The sequence below is a fragment of the Sorex fumeus genome, unplaced genomic scaffold, assembly GCF_029834395.1.
Source record: "Sorex fumeus unplaced genomic scaffold, SorFum_2.1 ptg000019l, whole genome shotgun sequence".
Classification (NCBI taxonomy): Eukaryota; Metazoa; Chordata; class Mammalia; order Eulipotyphla; family Soricidae; genus Sorex; species Sorex fumeus.
The window spans coordinates 37,269,679-37,289,339 of record NW_026606076.1 but is presented as its reverse complement, the minus strand read 5'-3'; the positions used below and the strand labels follow the sequence as shown (position 1 = coordinate 37,289,339).

Genomic DNA, 19,661 nt, shown 5'->3' with positions numbered 1-19,661 from the left:
GCAACCGGGATGAATGGAGACGTTACTGGCACCCGCTCGAATAAATCGATGAATAACGGGGATTAAGTGATTAAGTGATTTGGGGTCTGGAGCCAACACAGCCTGTGCTGTGCTGCTCTCCGAGACTCACCATTTGTGAGTCTCTGAATTATGGCAGTGAATGTGCTTAAATGGTGCCCAGAGGCAGTTCTTTGGCGTGATGCCAGGAAATCGGTTGGGAAATCAGTTGGGCAGGGAGATGGGGAGAGGTCACCCATCCCTGATTCTGTGAAGCCTGGAGTTTCAGTCACTAGTCCCGCATACCTGGGTATTTCAGTGGGTTCACCTCATGCCTGGGGGGCTTGGAACAAGCCTGTGAAGGTCAGCTGGGAGCATGGTGGCGACTAGGTTCTGGAGGTTTGTGGCTGCTGGGGTTCATCTGGGACAGGTGGAGGGACAGACCTGCACCCCTCCAAGATGCCCCAGTGAAAGCAGTCTGGGGCGGGGTGGGGAGAAGCAGTCTGCGGTATGCTGCTCTCCTTCGAGATTCATTTGTGAGTCTCTGAATCATGACCATCAACTACTTAAATGACCTGTTTTTGATCTCTTTTGAGATTTATTTATGGGTATCTGAAGCAAGGCTGATGAATGAGCTTGTGTAGCTGAGCCAGAGGTGTTTCGTGGGCATGACTTCCACATACCTAACTTTTGGCCTTTTAATTTCTCGGGAAACATGGTCCCAAATTGTTGGGGTCCAGACAGAGGCAGAGTGACAATTCTGGGATATCGGAAAGTCTGAAGGCACCATCGGGTGGCTGATGCATTCGTCACACAAGTACAGGTTGACCTGTTGGGTGGCAGCGTATCCCCTCAAGTCACCTTTTATGAATTTTAAGATGTTTCCTAAGGCTTGAAGAGAACACAAAGGCCTTCCCACACTCTTTGCATACATACGATTTCACTCCTGTATGCACTTTCATATGCTTAGTAAGGCCTGAGCGCAGAGTGAAGGCCTTCCCGCACGTCTGACACTGATGCGGTTTCTCCCCACTGTGAATTTTGCTGTGTTTATTCAGGTTCCGAATTTCAGAGAAGGTCTTCCCGCATTCCTTACAAACATAAGGTTTCTCTCCGGTGTGGAGTCTCCTATGACTACGAAGACTGGAGGAATGACGATACGCCTTCCCACACTCCTCACACACAAAAGGTTTCTCTCCAGTATGAAGTCTCTGATGCTCTTGAAGCCTGGAGTTGGTAATAAAGGCCTTCCCACATTCCTTACATATAAACGGTTTCTCTCCCGTGTGGATTCTCATGTGTACAGTAAACTGTGAGGCTTTAATAAAGGTCTTCCCACACTCCTGACATGCATACAGGTTCTCTCCAGTATGAGATTTCCTGTGCACAATAAGAGAGATGGATCGAGTGAAGGCCTTTCCGCATTCCTTACATTTATAAAGTTTCTCTCGAATATGAATTGTCTGATGCAGAACAAGGCCTGAGTATGTAGGGAAGGCCTTCCCGCATGTCTGACAGAGATGAGGTTTCTCTTCATTATGAATTTTCCTGTGTTGAGTCAGAGACCACTTTTGAGAGAAAGCCTCCCCACAATCCTTACAAACATAAGGTTTCTCCCCAGCGTGAATTTTCCGATGCATACGAAGACTTGCGGAATAATAATATGCCTTCCCACATTCCTCACATACAAAAGGTTTCTCTTCAGTGTGAAGCCTACTATGATGAAGAAGGCTGTACGTGTTGATGAAGGTCTCCCCACATTCCTTGCATCTAAATGGTTTCTCTCCGGTGTGAACCCTCCTATGTTCAGTAAGTCCCGTAGATCGACGAAAGGCCTTCCCACAGTCCTGACATACATAAGGCTTCTCTCCACTATGAGTTCTCATATGCACAGTCAGGGCTGAGGAGTGAATGAAGGCCTTTCCACACGTCTTACATTTATGAGGTTTCTCTCCAGTATGAATTTTTCTGTGAACAGACAGGTAAGCAAAAACAGCAAAGGCCTTCCCGCATTCCTTACAGGTATGAGGTTTCTCTTTATTATGACTCTCTCTGTGTCTAATAAGGCGTGAGGGGTAGCTGAAAGCTTTCCCACAGACCTCACATATATACGACTTCTGTCCTGTGTGAATTTTCCCATGACTCAAAAGGTTTGAGTAATGAGCAAAGGTCTTCCCACATTTCTTACATATATACAATTTCTGTTCAATATGCGTTTTTTTGTGTATAAAATAGTTTGAGTAATAGATAAAAGTCTTCCCACAATCCTTACATGAATAAGATTTGTCTTGCGTGTGCATTTTCCTATGCGCAGAAAGGCTTGAGAAGTGAAAAAAGGCCTTTCCACAGTCAGTACATAAATAAGGTTTCTCTTCACTATGAATGTTCCTGTGTAAACTGAGGCTTGAGGGTTGGGCAAAGGCCTTCCCATTCTCTTTATATACATACGGTTTCTCAATAGTATGAACTCTCCTCTGTATTATAAGATGTGAGGGACGATTGAAGGCCTGTCCACACTCTTTCCAAGTACCCGGCTGCTCTCCTGTGTGGACGTTTTGAGGGACAGGCTGAGGTGACACTTGACTCAATGTTTGCCTTTGCTCTTGACATTCCTGGGGGTTATGTCCACTGTAGGTTTCTATGGAAACCCCATGGTGCCCAGAACACGGGAAGGCTGCGTCACACTCCTCACACTTGGACAGGTTCTGGTCATGGTGACTCTGCTTGTGGTCCTGTTGACATGAGGGACTCGCCATAAACAGTGCTCCTCTCTCACAGTCCCAGGATTGTTGCACTGGGGGGTTTGGAGTCCATGGACTGAGTGGAACATACTCGGAGGAGCTTTTACCAGACGAGAGCTTCTTCGGAGCTAGGAAGCTCTCTCCATTCTGATCACCCTCAGAAGACCTTCCAACTGTCTCGGCCTCCCAGTAGTGCTGAGGGCGGGATTGCTCACTCAAGATTTTGTCCCAGAGTGCATGGTCAGAGACATCCCACCAGGGCTGGCTGGTTTCCTGTAGAACAGGAGAGAAGGATTGCAATTACTGCTCTAGTCCTTAAAAGTCTCCATGTCGGGCTGGAGCGATAGCACAGCGGGTAGGGCGTTTGCCTTGCATGCAGCCTACATGGCTGACACAGGTTCGATTCCCAGCATCCCATATGGTCCCCTGAGCACCACCAGGAGCAATTCCTGAGTGCATGAGCCAGGAGTAACCCCTGAGCATCGCCGGGTGTGACCCCCCCAAAAAAAAAGCAAAAAAAAAAAAAGTCTCCATGTCTAAAGAAATCAAGACCTTCTGGTTGGTTTCTAATATTTTCACCACACAAATGCAATTCCCGACAGATGGATGGCTTTTCCCAGAAACGAACTAATTTACCTTCATGATAGATGCACAAAATGGAAGGATGTGGGTTATTAAGCTGTGTAAATTAAATGGAAATAAGACACTCTGCAAAACACTGGACTGCTAGTTTTGAGCAAAATAAAATACCCCCGAGTCTGGGTTAGGTTCGAACTCAGTGTGGAGACCAATGTGCATGTGTGAAGGTAACTGCATCCCCACAGAGCTGAGGTAGACCACAGAGGCCACTGAAAACATCTCACCACAGGGGGATTCCTCTCCAGGATCAACAAATTTTTCTTCTTTTTGTTTGTATTTTGTATTTATTTTGAGGTTGGCCACACTCAGTGGTACTCAGGGATTACTGTGGTAGATTTCTGGGGGACATTTTAGGTGCTGGGGATGAAGCCCAAGTTTCTGTTCCTGTGTAAAACTAGTGCCCTTCCCACTGCACCATGACTAGGGCCAACAAACCAGTTCTTTTTAACAAAAAGCACCATGCTTGCTTATGATAGAGATCATGATATTTCTTCAGTATTAAAAAAAAGGTGTGGGTGTGCTAGGGGAAAAGGAAGCTCAGATAGAGAAGAGAGCACCAAATAAAGGGTGTTTTGAAGATCCTCCCAGGGTGGGAGAAGCATGCTGAAAGTAGACTATAGACCAAACATGATTGCCACTCAATGCCTCTCTTGCAAAACACAGTACCCAAAAGAAGAGAGAGAGAGAACAGGGGGAAATGCCCTGCCAGAGAGGCAGAGTGGGACGGGGGGAATGGGGGGTGGGAGGGATGCTGGGACCCATGGTGGTAGAGGATGGGCACTGGTGGAGGGATGGGTACTTGATCATTGTATAACTGAAACCCAAGCACAAAAATTTATAAGTCTATAACTGTACCTCATGGTATTTCACTAATAAAAAGTAGACTATAGATCAAACATGATTGCCACTCAATGCCTCTTTTGCAAACCACAACACCCAAAAGGAGAGAGAGAACAAAAGGGAATGCCCTGCCACAGAGGCAGGGTGGGATGGGGGGTGGGAGGGATGCTGGGACCCGTGGTGGTGGAGGATGGGCACTGGTGGAGGGATGGGTATTTGATCATTGTATAATTGAAACCCAAGCACAAAATTTGTAAGTCTACAACTGTATCTCATGGTGTTTCACTAATAAAAATTAAAAAAAAAAAATAAGCAAATGATGCCCACTGATGCAAAAAAAAAAAAATTGTGGGGGCTGGAGCAATAGCACAGCAGGTAGGACAGTTGCCTTGCATGCAGTCGACCCGGGTTCGATTCCCAGCATCTCCTATGGTCCCTGAGCACCGCCAGGAGTTATTCCTGAGTGCAGAGCTAGGAGTAATCCCCTGAGCATTGCCGGATGTCCCCAAGCACTGCCAGGAGTAATTCCTGAGTGAAGAGCCAGGAGTAACCCCTGAGCATTGCTGGGTGTGACCCAAAAAGCAAAAAAAAAAAAAAAAAAAAAAGTAAAAATTAAAAGTATCATAAAAAAATTAAATCTACTAAAAAAAAAATCCCAAGGTCTGGGCCTGGAGGGCATTTTCCTTGAATGCAGCCAATCAGGGTTGGGTTCCCTGTATCCTATAAGATCCCTGAAACAATGACGGGATTTATTCCTGAGTGCAGAGGCAGGAATAATGCCTGAACATCTCAAAGTGTAACCCAAAAAGTCATAAAAAGGGAGTCAGGAGCTTGTGGGAGTGATAGTACAGTGGGAAGAACATTTGCTTTGCATGTAATAGACTATTTTTTTTTTTTTTGCCTTTTGGGTCACACCCGGCAATGCACTGGGTTTACTCCTGGCTCTGCACTCAGGAATTACCCCTGGCAGTGCTCAGGGGACCATATGGGATGCTGGGAATCGAACCTGGGTCGACCACGTGCAAAGCAAACGCCCTACCCACTAAGCTATCGCTCCAGCCCCTAATAGACATTGATTTTATCCCTGGCATAGAACATGGTCCATGGTGTACTGCCAAGAGTAATTTTTGAGTGCAGATCCAGGTGATAACCCTTGATACTTCCTGGTAAGACCCAAAAAGCAATAATAATTGGAAGGAGAAAAAGAAGAAGAATTTCTTTAAATTTTAAATGAATAAGTTTAGCACCGAGTGGGGCTAAGGGCCCTCTACTCCCAGCATTAGGCTTCAAATTTCCTCTCTGTGATTCCCAGACACCATATATGTGGTGGATAGATGGAGCCCAATCTCCCACCTCTCAAGTCACATTCTCGGTCTACTGACCTATTCATCCAACATAATATTTATATTCAATGTGTGAATCTTACCAGCTCACTTGCATTTGGTGATCCTGTTCCCAAATCAAATTGCAGCCATGCCACATCCTGAAGCTGTGGTTTGAGATCTGAAATCAATCACAAAATGCAATGGAAGAATTGGTTAAATGGGAATGTAGCTGAATGAGGCTGGGCAGCTGGAGGACGCCTCTATGGACATCTCAGTCCAGACAGGCCCACAGCAAAGGGAAGGTCCTTGGAGGGGATTGCCATGAGCAGCCTATCAATCCCCTAATTAACTTGAGAGTTTTAATTTTTTTTGGGGGGGGTCACACCTGGCGATGCACAGGGATTACTCCTGGCTCTGCAGTCAGGAATTATTTCTGGCAGTGCTCAGGAGACCATATGGGATGCTGGGAATCGAACCCAGGTTGGCCGCATGCAAGTTAAACACCCTACCCGCTGTGCTATCACTCCAGCCCCAACTTGAGAGTTCTGTGTATTGATCACACTGAGTGAGGCTCTAGGGACCACATGGCATGCCAGGGATTCAACCTGGGTCAGCCAATGCAAGGCAATCACCCTGCTGGTGTAGGGGCTGGAGTGATAGCACAGCGGGTAGGGCGTTTGCCTTGCACGCAGTTGACCCGGGTTTGATTCCCAGCATCCCATATGTTCTCCTGAGCACGGCCAGGAGTGATTCCTGAGTGCAAAGCCAGAAATAACCCCTGTGCATCCCTAGGTGTGACCCAAAAAAGCAAAAATAAACAAACAAACAAACAAACAAAAAAACCCAATAACCCTGCTGGTGTCCAAAATCTCCGATTCGATTTAGCTTTGTTATAGGCTCCCTCATTCCCTATTTCAACATAAAAACAAAAGATATTTCTTTTGTTTTGTCAGAGAGAGAACAGCAGGTAGGCATCTGCCTTGCACGAGGCTGACGGGCTGACCCCTGAGCACCACCCAAAACAACTCCTGAGATCCAACAGGAAGAACTTCTGAGCATCAAAGGTCCCAAAGACCAAAGAATAATAAGATTCCTAGGATACCCAAAAATCATGCTAATGATCTGAGGACAAAGGCAAGCGTGACAGAGAGTGCAGGGGGGTGTCCAGCAGGAAAAGGTGCCTTGACATCGCTGGCAGCACATCAGCTGGTAATGCACAGACATATGCCTGAGGGCCAGAAATCCCATGGACTATTCTACTCGCCTGACAGATGAGAAGAGTAAAGAAAAAGCCAAGAAAGTGAAGTGCAAGGTCATTCCATGATGGACAGTCCAAGGGAGTGAAAGGCAGCCTGAGCACTGCACAGAAGTCTGGATCTAGGAGCCTGAGGCTTCCCTGGGTCAGCGGTGCGATTCATGTGCCTCGGGGAACCCTCACACTGCCCAGGGAGGGACCCAGTCAGAGAGGGTCCTCAGACACTCACCTGCACACACGCCTCTCTTCCCCGACTTCAGGATTTCTCCTTCCAACCAGGTTATCAGTTCAGGCTTCACCCTGGAATGCCCTGCTGCCGTCGATATGGAAGCTAGGGTTAGTGACGAGGAAAAGGAGACAGCCCAAACCAATTTGCTCCAAATAAAATCAGGAAAATTAATAAAATGACAAGAACAGAATTTTCATGTGCTCCAGACTGGTTGTTAACAGGGACATAAGACCCACATTTCAGGGGCTGGAGAGATAGCACAGTGGGTAGGGCATTTGCCTTGCACGCAGCCAACCCGGGTTTGATTCCCAGCATCCCATATGGTCCCCTGAGCACCACCAGGAGTAACTCCTGAGTGCAGAGCCAGGAGTAACCCCTGTGCATCGCCAGGTGTGACCCAAAAGGCAAAATAAATAAAAAAAAGTGAGTCATGCTGAAGTTTCCCAAGAACCACTGGGGAGACCTCAAGCACTGAGCAGCCCTGTTGCATGAGACCCTAAGAAAGAAATGAACTTGTGGCCGTATGATAGTCCAGCAGGGTGGGCATGTGCCTGACACACACTTACGAGTTAGATCCCTGGCATCCATATGGTCACAGATCACTACCCGGAGAAATTCCTGATATATACCCAGGAGTAATCTCTGAGCTCTGTCGGGTGCAGCACTCAAGCAAACAAAATGAAAAAAAAAAAACAAAGAAACAAACAAAAAGAATAATGAAGTTTCGGGGCTGGAACGATAGCACAGTGGGTCGGGCGTGTTTGCCTTGCACGTGGCCAACCGGGTTCGATTCCCAGCATCCCATATGGTGCCCTGAGCACCGCCAGGAGTAACTCCTGAGTGCAGAGCGAAGGGTAGAACAAGAAATCAATTAACCAGCAATGAAAGGAACTATTTGGAGGAAACGGAGTGAAAGCACAGTGCGTAGATGGCTTTCCTTGCATGTGGTCGAACTGCGTCGCTTCTCTGCATCCCATAGGGATGCCAGAGCCCCGGTAAGAGTGATCTCTGAGAACAAAGCCAAGAGTAACCCCTGGCATTGCCAGGTGTGGCCCATAACAAAAAGAGAAAAACAGACAGGACCAAGAGAAACAGCCATCGGGCTGGAGAGAAAGCACAGCAGGTAGGGCGTTTGCCTTGCACGCGGCCGACCCGGGTTCGATTCCCAGCATCCCATATGGTGCCCTGAGCACCGCCAGGAGTAACTCCTGAGTGCAGAGCCAGGAGTAACCCCTGTGCATCGCCAGGTGTGACCCAAAAAGAAAAAAAAAAAGAGAAACAGTCATCTGCGTGATTGTCACATCTTGAACACACAACCTGGGTCCATCCCCCAGAGCTCTCACCCACAGCCTGCAAGTGCTGGTAGGTCTCCAGCATCACGTCCCTGTAGAGCTTTCTCTGAGAGGCATCCAGGCACATCCACTCTTCAGGTGTGAAGCTCACGGCCACGTCTGGGAAGGTCAAAGTGTCCTGATCCGACACACAGAGGGGGATGAGAGTCAGGGTCAGTCCTCACTCTGTTCCCTGAGCTGTGAGAACGGGACCCCCAGGGACCCAGAGGGCTCAGGGCCTCTCCCAGAGGAGGAAGCAGCTTCACAGCCTCTTGGGTGACTGGCCCAATAAGTCACTCTAAGGCAGCTAGATTGGTAAACTGTGATGACGCTATACTAGAAGGTTCCTAGAGGCACCAGCCTTGCACACACACACCCCAGGGCCAATCTCAGCACTACTGGTTCAGTAAGAACTGCAGAGAGTAAGAACGGAGCATAGGGGCTGGAGAGATAGCACAGCGGGTAGGACGTTTGCGTTGCATGCAGCCGACCCGGGTTCGATTCCCAGCATCCCATATGGTCCCCTGAGCACCGCCAGGTGTAACTCCTGAGTATAGAGCCAGGAGTAACCCCTGTGCATTGCTGGGTATGACCCAAAAAGCAATAAATAAATAAACAAATAAATAAAATTAAAATAATAAAAGAACGGAGCACAAATGCACCAGAACTCAAAAAAGCAATGCTGGGTTTGGCCCGAAACACTGACGACACACCCCCTGCCTCTCATACCCCATGATCACTAGGGATGAGAAGGGGACATTCAGCTTCCAGCAAGTAACTCAAAACTATGTGTGGACATATGTGCCTGAAGTATTCTAACTCAGTTAAGGGCCGCCCCAAGTAACTCTTGAAGCTTGTAAATGAGTTTTGACATCAAACTCTTCCACCAGCTCCAAAGATCCTTCGCTCCGGCTCCCTGGGACAGGTGCATGCGTAGAACTGTGTACCCAGAAGCGAGTGAATGGAAGCAGGCAGGCAAGGATCTTAAGAACAAAAAGGACAAAGTAGGGCTGGAGAGATAGCACAGCGGGTAGGGCGTTTTGCCTTGCACGCGGCCGACCCGGGTTCAATTCCCAGCATCCCATCTGGTTCCCTGAGCACCGCCAGGAGTGATTCCTGAGTGCAGAGCCAGGAGTAACCCCTGTGCATCACCAGGTGTAACCCAAAAAGCAAAAAAAAAAAAAAAAAAAAAAAAAAAGGACAAAATAGGGGAAACCCATGACCTGGGGCATGGAGTCATTGTAGTTGCTTGGATGCAAATGGGGCCCACATACCCCACAGCCCCTGATGCCTGTCCAGTGTGAATCTACAGTCCAGAGCCACGAGTAAGCCCTGGGCACATCCACTGAGGCAGAAGAATTAATACAAAAGGAAACAAAGCAGAAGATGCAGTAATAGAATAGTGTGACCGGGGACAGCGGGCATGGGCTGGTGATCCCGGCCGTCCCATAGGGTCCCCCAAGCACTGCCAGGTTCAATGCTGGAATGCAGAGCCAAGAAGAACCCTGGGTGTGCCCCTCCCATCCCCTAACAACAGAAAGCAAAAAAACTCTGAAAAAGTCAGCCATGGATCCCCTAACCCATAGGGTCCCCTAGCCTGGCAGGAAGACCCTTGAGCACCGTCTGAGAGTAATCCTTGACTACCCCTAATGTTGCCCAAACCCAAATCAACAAAACAAACAGAGGCAAAGAGGCCTCAAACAGCAGAGCAGTACTCTGACCAGAAGCCATGCCCCAGGGTTCCCTGCTGAAACAACTGGGACAAATGGCTCTGGAAGACTGGGTGCTCCTGTCACTGCATCGTCTCATTTTGCCACTTCCTCCTACCTGGGGACAGTTTGTCAGACCGCGTGTGACCATTGTGTCCAGCCTATTATTTCCGAAGGTCGGCAGGAAGCTCCATGCAAAGACCTGGAGGAAAAGACGGAGCTGTGAGCACCAGAGAGGAGCACAACGCCCCCCCCCCACCACCACCACTAGGGCCCTGACCGGAAGTCCCTGCTTTGGAGCTGGAAATGTCCTGACCGGCAAAACCCTTGGTCACCGGCTCACAGACCCAGTGAGACACACACTGTCAGATGCTCCTTCCCCTCCGAGGGTCGCAGAGTGGGTGGGGATCTGGGCTGCCTGTCACTCTCAGGGAGGCAAGACAAGCAGCTGACCTGCTGTCCTAGCTCTTGGGTCCCTTGGATCATACTAACTGAAAATGTCATGACATTAAACAGAAAGCTAACGAAGTAGATGAAAATGAGGTTCAAGGTCAGAGTGACAGCACAGTGGGAGAGCGCTGACCCTAGTTGGCTTCTCCACGTCCCGTAGGGTCCCTGAGCCAAGCAGGAGAGATTTCTGAGACAGGAGTAAGCTCAGAGTATACTGCTGGGTGAGGCCCCAAAATGAAACAAAACAGAAACATCCAGATAAAAATGTGAGTGGTTTGCTGTTGAATAACACTGCGTTGTTCTTGCCAGCTTGCTCATTGATTCGCTAGGAGTTTGAGGTTTACTGAGTCAATCCCCTTTAGCAGCGTCCTTTTTGTCTAGACACAGGAAAACAGTTGATGCTATGCTATGTCACGTGGCAGTTAACTGACTCCAAAATAGAATTTACTCCAGGGCATCCATATTTTCTCAAGTCTCAGTTGCCCTTAGTTCCTAGCACCCCAAGAGCAGGGTCCTGATGAAGGGCTGATGGACCCAGGGCAAGCTGTGAGCTACCCTGGCATCGAAATGGGCCAGGCCAAGCGCCATGATACTTAACTATAAGTTAAGAGCACGGTCATAGACAAACTCCATCATGACCCAAAAAAGAGGTAGCTGAATAAGGACCTAGCTGGGGTTAGGAAAGACTAACCTGGTCTGAGGACTGTGGCCTGGAATATGCAGTGAGATGTCCCCAGGAAGAGCCAAACTTTAAGCTTGATATATCTCTTACTGTGCTCAAACGAAATGACATTGCTAGAGATACTATAAGAAGTAAATTTACTATAACTGTTTAAATGGATTACTAGCTGAGGAAAGAAAAAGCAACCCACTCTGGATGGAATCCCACCCCCTCCGAGAGGGACAGGGACAGAGGAATTGAACCAGTGGGCTGCATTCAAGGCAAATGCCCTGTACAAGGCAAAAGCCCTACCCGCTGTGCACCCGACCCGCTGTGCTATCCCTCAGCTGGTAGGATTATCTGGAGTAATCTTCTCTTTATTTTATTTATTTATTTATTGCTTTTTGGGTCACACCTGGCGATGCACAAAGGTTACTCTTGGCTCTGCACTCAGGAGTTACTCCTGGCGGTGCTCAGGGGACCATATGGGATGCTGGGAATCGAACCCGGGTCGGCTGCGCATGCAAGGCAAATGCCCTACCCGCTGTGCCATCTCTCCAGCCCCAGGAGTAATCTCTTTAGAGCTGGAGCAATAGCATAGCAGGTAGGCCAACCCTTTGCCCCTCTCGAAGAGCCTGGCAAGCTACCGAGAGCATCCCGCCCGCACAGCAGAGCCTGGCAAGCTCCCCATGGCGTATTCGATATGCCAAAAACAGTAACAAGTCTCACAATGGAGACATTACTGGTGCCCACTCGAGCAAATCGATGAACAACAACCAACAAGGGAGGACAGTGCTACAGTGCTAATCTCCTTAGATGATAAGATTTTGTCCTGAAGGAGTGGCCTTTACCTCTCTTTGTTGTTATGATAAATTCAACCCCACCTTTGTATCCCCACCCTACATAATTCCTATATAAGGGGTGAGGGAAAGAAGAGGCAGAAGACTTAGAGAGCAAAGGATATGAAAGAGCAAAGGATGCTTGGAGGGCTCACTTGGGATGGGAGATGTGTGCTGAAAGTATTTTATAGAACGAACATGATGGCCCCTTATTACCTGTATTGCAAACCATAACACCCAAAAGGAGATAGAGAGTAAAAGGGAATTTGCCTGGGCTGGAGAGATAGCACAGCGGGTAGGGCGTTTGCCTTGCACGCGGCCGACCCAGGTTCGATTCCCAGCATCCCATATGGTCCCCTGAGCACTGCCAGGAGTAACTCCTGAGTGCAGAGCCAGGAGTAACCCATGTGCATCGCCGGGTGTGACCCAAAAAGAAAAAAAAAAAAGGGAATGTGCCTGCCACAGAGGCAGGGAGGGGATGGGGTGGGGGTGGCAGGAGGGACACTGGGAACACTGGTGGTCGAGAATGGGCACTGGTGGAGGGATGGGGACTCGACCATTGTATGACTGAAACCTAATCACGGAAGTGTGTAAGTCTGTAACTGTATCTCAGGGTGTTTCATTGAAAAATTTAAACAAAAAACAATAAAAAAATGAGAAATGAGAGACACTTAGAAGACTTAAGAGAGTCGACAACGTGAGGGGGAAAAGGAGACTGAGGATGAAGACTTGTGAGAAGAAGAGACTTGTGGCCGACGGGGACTTGTGGCTGCAGAAACTTGTAGGAGGTACACTGGACTCTGGGAAGGAGATGCCGAGAAGGAGATAGTGAATACCAGATGCTGAAGATTAGATGTTGAGGACGAGAACCTTGAAGACAAGGAGGAGAATTGAGACTCTGGAGACTTTGAGGTCTGTGAGGAGACTAGGATGATGGAACTCTAATGACTAGGATGATGGAACTCTTATGGCCAAAATGATGACTACAACTGTGTTGTAAGGGGAGAGATCAAACAGGAAGGAGAGAAAAATAAAACCGACTGCTGGCCAGCCTGGGGCCCCGTTCCTGTTTCACCATTTCCCTCACCTGTCCTCCTTCCATCGTCCAGCCTGGGGAGGAGGCTCTCAGTCCCCCAAATGCCACTGCCATGTCCTGCCTGTGTGGGCCCATCATAACCACCATTTTTATCTTTTATGGCAACTTACATGTACTAACTAGGAAAAAGAAGAGCTAATTTCACAACTTAACCAGCATGAAAGTTGTTTGGTGATGGCTCCAGAGAATGCCCAGAGCATGGGGTGCCTGCCAGGCACACACCTGACCTAGGTTCAATCTCCATCACCCCACAGGGTCCCCAGCCTTTCAGGAAGTGATGAACCAACTAGGAGTAACCACTGAGGATTGCAGGGTATGACCTCCAACTAAAAATAAATCCATAAATTTATCTGTGTAGGATAACACTGTTCTGTCCTTCCTCAGGTAGCTTAGGTTTATCGGGTCACACCCATCCCAGTGCTCTGTCTCACCGCCCGTGTTAGGTGCTCTTGAGCCCCTGTGGGTGGCCTGGATCAGGACGGCTGTTCGGCTGTTCTCTCTCTCAAGCTTGAGCCCCTCTCGCTCTGACTCTGGATCTCTGAGCCGAGCTCCTTCCGACCTTACAGTCTTAGTTTATATAGCAATCACATAGGGTGGTGACACAAAGGTGGGTTGAACATCAACAAATCAACAAAGAGAGGTAAGACCACTCCTTGAGGAGATTAATTCAAGGATAAAATCTCATCTAAAGAGATTACTCCAGGGGCTGGAGCAATAGCATAGCGGGTAGGACGCTTGCCTTGCATGCGGCCGACCCGGGTTCGATTCCCAGCATCCCATATGGTCCCCCAAGCACCACCAGGAGTGATTCCTGAGTGCAAAGCCAGGAGTAACCCCTGAGCATCGATGGGTGTGACTCAAAAAGAAAAATAAAGAGATTACTCCAGATTACTAGGAGATCTGCTCAAGGGTGGGATCCCAACAAGGGTGTGTTCTTCCTCAGCTAGTAATCTATTTAAATAGTTGTAGTAAATCTGCTTCTAATATTTCTAGCAATGTCATTCTGTATGAGCACAGTAAGAGATATAAACCTACAGTTTGGTTCTTCCTGAGGACATCTCACTATATATTCTGCAGTTCTTTAGGCCAGGTTAGTCTTCCTAGCCCCAGCAGGGTCCTAGTCTCGTCGTTACTTACTTTTGGATCATGACAGCATTTGTCCATGATCATGCCCTCAACTTATAGTTGAGTATCGTGGGCGCTCTGGCCTGTCCCATTTCAATGCCAGGGTAGCTCACAGCTTGCCCTGGGTCCATTCAGTCCCTCGTTGGGACCCTGCTTTTGGGGTGCTACGAACTAAGGGAAACTGAGTCTAGAAAGCAGATGCTCAGGAGTAGATATTATTCGGAGTCAATCAACTCCCAAGTTACAAAGCATAATATCAACTGTCTTCCTGTGTCCATACAGAAAGGACATTGCTTTAAGGTAAACTATTTAAAAGACATAAGGAGAGGAGAAAGGCAACATTAACTTATAATACAAGTTCAGTGTCCTAGAAAGATCTGACCTTACAAGCTAACAGAATCTGATTAGGGAGAAAAGGTGATTAGCTGGCTGGGGAGGAGAGCACAAGAGAAGAGTTTACAGATAAACAGAGGAACAGGAGTGACTCGGGAGCACTGGGATGAGTGTGACCGATAAACCTAAGCTACCTGAGGAAGGACAAAAGAGTGTTATCCTACAGGGCTGGAACTGTAGTAAGGTAGAGTATTAGCTTACAGTTGGCTGACCTGGATTCAATCCCGGCAATCACAGTAAGGTTCCAGTAAGTAGCAACCACAGGGTACGATCCATAATCCAAATGAAAAATGAAAAAGTACTATTTGTTTAGGAGTCGACACCCTGCCTGAGGTTTTGTAGGATGCAGGTTTGGATTTTGGAGACACAAGTGGCAGAACTTGGGGCTTATTCCTGGTGGTGCTTGGGGGACTCTGTTGATGATACCGTGGCTGGGTGCTTTGCAGGCCACGCTGCACTGCTGGCCTATTTCTCACCCCAGGAATTTAAATTCTATATAAATCCTATGGACCTTATGAGAAGGACACAGACTGGCATGACAGGGGGCAGGGATGAGGCCCAGCTGGCACCTGTTGGCTCCTGGTGTGACCCTGAGGTGGAAGCACAGGCTGCAACTGAAAGGTCTGGAGGGTTCTGAAAGAGAGGCCAGTGGGCAAGTACTTGCCATGCATGATGCAACCTCAACTTCACATCCTGAATCCCCAAGGAGTGATCCCTGAGCACTGCTGGGTTTGGCAGAAACCCACAACTCTCCTCTACCTCAAAATAAAGGCAAAGAGGAAGTTACCTGCCAAGAGCAGAGGTGTGAAATCCAGCACTATATTCCAGGGACTGTTCTTTGGTTTGATTTTATTTTGGTGCCAAATCCGGTGATGCTCAGAGCTTATAGGTCAGATTTTCACAGATTATAAGATTTAACTCCTCTTGGTACCCGATTTTGTGTAAGAAAAATTAGGGGGGGAAATTACACTTGGCACAAAAGAAATCTTCATGTGAAAGTTCATAGTTTGGCTCAAAGCCTCCAACTCCTTCATTTCCTCCTGACAGCCTTTTGTTGAAAGTACTACAGAATGTTCACATTTAAGAACTTCCAATGAAGGTATGAACAGAGAGGCAGGAGACAGCACACCACTCTGAGTGGATAAGGCCATCGAAACCCGGGGGCCTTCCCTGGGACCCACTGTCCACTGGTCTCATGAGCACAGAGCAGAGAACAGCCCTCAAGCACTGCCAGGTGAGGCCCCAAAGTCCACCCCATCTGCTCCCCGAGCAGTGAGATAGACCCAGGGAGAGGCACTCAGAGGACTGAGCACCTACTTTACCGGTGGAGGACGTGGCATCTCAGAGACACATGGACAGTGGGGCAGAATCCCTGACCATCTCCAAGTTTGCAGCAAAAGGGCAACACAAATAAAAGAAATGGGCGGGGGGGGGGGGGGACAGGAGAGATACACACAATCTCCAAAAAAGTAGTTCAAAGAATGCTCAGGGGCTGGAGAGATAGCACAGCAGGTAGGGCATTTGCCTTGCACGCGGCCGACCCAGGTTCGATTCCCAGCATCCCATATGGTCCCCTGAGCACCGCCAGGAGTAACTGCTGAGTGCAGAGCCAGGAGTAATCCCTGTGCATCGCCGGGTATGACCCAAAAAGCAAAAACAAAACAAAACAAAACAAAGAATGCTCATATATCAAGACAAATACTAGAGAAAGACTTCTTTTTTTTGAGGGGCCGAGAGGGAGGTTGGTCAAACCTGCCATGAGCATGCATGTGTCCGACTCACTGCACTACTGGCCCCAATGCTTTATTTAAAAAAAAAAAATAGTGGTTTTTTTTTGTTGTTGTTTGTTTGGGGCCACACCTGGCAATAGTCAGGAGATATTATGGGGTGCCTGGGATCAAACCCTGGTCAGCCGCGAGGAAAGCAAATGCTCTACAATTTGTACTATCACACTAGCCCTTTATTATTAATAAAATTTTTTGTTTGTTTTTGGTCTACTCCTGGGCTGGAGCGATAGCACTGCAGTATGGCGTTTGCCTTGCATGCAGCCAACATGGCCAACCCGAGTTCGATTCCTCCGCCCCTCTTGGAGAGCCCGGCAAGCTACCGAGAGTATCTTGCCCGCACGGCAGAGCCTGGCAAGCTCCCCGTGATGTATTCGATATGCCAAACTCAGTAACAACAGTCTCCAATGGAGACGTTACTGGGCCCGTTCGAACAAATCAATGAACAAAGGGAGGACAGTGACAGTAACAGTGGTCTACTCCTGCAATGCTCAAGGGACCCTATGGGATCCCGGGAATCAAAGCCGGGTCAGCTTTGATTAGAGCCCTCCAAGGACAGATTAGCCAGGGGCCTGTCCAAACAGAGACCCCGGCAACTGCTTGCTTCCACAATCAAAATTGCTGCCAGACCCCTGCCCTAACTCCACCGTCTCAGGACAGACCTCACCAAGATATAATCTGTTGAAAATTCTGGTATGCGGGTTTTGTGACTGCAATCTCCAGGCTTTCTCAGAGTTGGGGTGAGCTACCTCCCCCGACTTCCCAATACTCATGGAAGCACTGGCAGTCACCCCCACGAACCAACTCCAGTGCCACCCTGTAAGCTCTACTACCAGCCTTGCTTCAGAGACCCATAAATAAATCTCGAAAGAGATCAAAAACTGCAGTTAATCTCGAACCCGTGCATGGCTGAACAGACTGGAGTAAACTGGCCCGGGGCGGAGTGGCCTGTGCCCACCCAAGCAGAGCCCCCAAGCAGCCACTTGCTTCCACAATCCAAAATCGCCACCATGGGCTGGAGTGATAGCACAGCGGGTAGAACTTTTGCCTTGCACACGGCCGACCCAGGTTCAATTCCCAGCATCCCATATGGTCCCCTGAGCACCGCCAGGAGTAATTCCTGAGTGCAGAGCCAGGAGTAACCCATGTGCATTGCCATGGGTATGACCGAAAAAGCAAAAAAAAAAAAAAAAAAATCGGCACCATACTCCCAGCCTGACTCTACCATCTCAGGACGGACCTCACCAAGAGATAACCCGCTGAAAATGTTGGTATGCGGATTTTGTGATTGAAATCTCCAGGCTTTCTTGGGGTTGGGATGGGTTACCTGCCCCGACCATCCTGTTATTCGTCGATTGCCTCGAGCAGGCCCCAGTAACGTCTCCTTCATCCAAGCCCTGAGATTATGTTCAAGGCTCTTTAGGAGAATGAGACCCATCATTGTTACTGGTATTTGGCATATTGGGTACGCCACGGGGAGTACATCGTCGTCGTGATCGTGACCTGCCCCACCTCCCTCTACTTCTGGAAGCCTCGGCAGTCACATCCACACCCCAAAGCTTCCACCCAATTGAAAAGCTACTCCAGCATTACTGTTCCGATAAAAATACCAAATGCCGGGGCTGGAGTGATAGCACAGAGGTAGGGCGTTTGCCTTGCACGCGGCCGACCCGGGTTCGAATCCCAGCATCCCATATGGTCCCCTGAGCACAGCCAGGAGTGGTTCCTGAGTGCATGAACCAGGAGTAACCCCTGAGCATCGCCAGGTGTGACTCAAAAAAGTAAAAAAAAAAAAAAAAAAAAAAAAATACTGAATGCCCTGAACAAACACCATGACCACTTAGAACCTGTATTGTACCATAATGCACAAAAGGAAGAGAAAGCAAGAAGGAAAGTGCCTCCCATAGAGGGAGGCTGGGGGTAGGGGGTTCAGGGTTCGGGGATGGTGGTAGGGAAATGGGGGACATTGTTGGTGGAAGGCGTGCACTGGTGGAAGGAAGGGTACTGGATCACTGTATGGCTGAAACCCAATTATGAACAGCTTTGTAATGGTCAATGTCATGGATATCCAATTAAAAAAATTTTTTAAAAAGTAATGTGGAGTCCATGCCCATCTCAATCAGCTTAATCAATGGCTGAACAAAGAGCAGTACTCCTACACTAAAATAAAAATAAATAAATAAATAAAAGGCCCTCCAGGCTGTATTACTGCTAGAGCCCCTAGTCACTGTCACTGTCCTCCCGTTGTTCATCAATTTGCTTGAGCGGGCCCAGTAACGTCTCCATTGGAGACTTTGTTGTTACTGTGTTTGGCATATCGAATACATCCCGGGTAGCCCTCAGTAGCTTGCCGGGCTCTCCGAGAGGGGTGGAGGAATCGAACTCGGGTCAGCCAAGTTGGCTGCGTGCAAGGCGAACGCCCTACCGCTGTGCTATCGCTCCAGCCCCTAGTGAGACATTTAATACAGTGCAGCTGGTCCCTTGAATTTCCTTTTCTGCCAAATACTCATTCTAACAGCGGGGGGTGCCCCTGCTCTAGGATAGATCAGTAGTGGGGATGGTATTCTGGAACTTGACAGGTGAAACAAATTTTTTTCTGGGGAAAAAAAAATCATATAGGGCTAGCAGGGAGAGAAAAGCTGATATGGTAATTTATGACAGTACATAAGGACCCCCCCCAACCCACCCACCCAGGAATGCCAGGAATGAAGCCTGAGCTCAGATCCAAGAGTAAGCCCTGAGCACTAAGGCTGTTTCCCCAAAACTACAATTTAAAAATAATAAAAATTAAATTATTTCCTGTGCAAAGGAACTGGATTGCTGGCATCCATATGGTTCCTAGAGCACTGCCAAGAGTGAATCCTGAATGCAGAAGCATTAATCAAGGAGTAACCATGAGCACTGCCAAGTGTGAACCCCCCCTCACCCCGAAAATGAGCCTCAGGCATGAAGGAACCAGCAGAGGAACCCAGGTGTGCGGGACCCGGGGCGTAGATCTCCAAGCCTGCTCGGATTGGGACTGGGCCTCCTCCTCCCAGATCTCCCATCTTCCAGTATGTAGGCGTTACACCCACCAACTGCCCCCACCAACTGCCCCAGGGGGCGCCGTGTAATCCCATCAACAGCCAAGACCCAGAGACTATAAAACCCAGCTCCCAGAAGCAACATCTTATTATCTAGTTCTTACTCTGGAGAACTTGGCAGGCTACCAAAAGTATCCTGCCCACACGGAAGAGTCTGGCAAACT

At 48.5% G+C, this 19,661-nt stretch overlaps 2 protein-coding genes across 2 annotated transcripts in view; both read right to left on the bottom strand.

Moving 5' to 3' along the window:
* Positions 1-672: 672 nt before the first annotated feature.
* On the bottom strand, positions 673-2,908 carry LOC130022111 (zinc finger protein 883-like). Its single transcript, XM_056112851.1, has one exon. The coding sequence runs from the start codon at positions 2,751-2,753 to the stop codon at positions 855-857; it is 1,899 nt and encodes a 632-aa protein (XP_055968826.1). The 5' UTR covers positions 2,754-2,908; the 3' UTR covers positions 673-854.
* Positions 2,909-5,625: 2,717 nt separating this feature from the next.
* LOC130022215 (zinc finger protein 426-like) overlaps positions 5,626-19,661 on the bottom strand; it is a 69,372-nt gene continuing 55,336 nt past the window's right edge. The window contains exon 5 of the mRNA XM_056112968.1: positions 5,626-5,720. Coding sequence (XP_055968943.1) covers positions 5,626-5,720 — 95 coding nt within the window. The remainder of the gene's footprint in view (positions 5,721-19,661) is intronic.

What these genes read in the sequence shown, in the direction of transcription:
- LOC130022111 (XM_056112851.1), bottom strand. Translation starts at nt 2,753, where the DNA reads ATGGCGAGTCCCTCATGTCAACAGGACCACAAGCAGAGTCACCATGAC.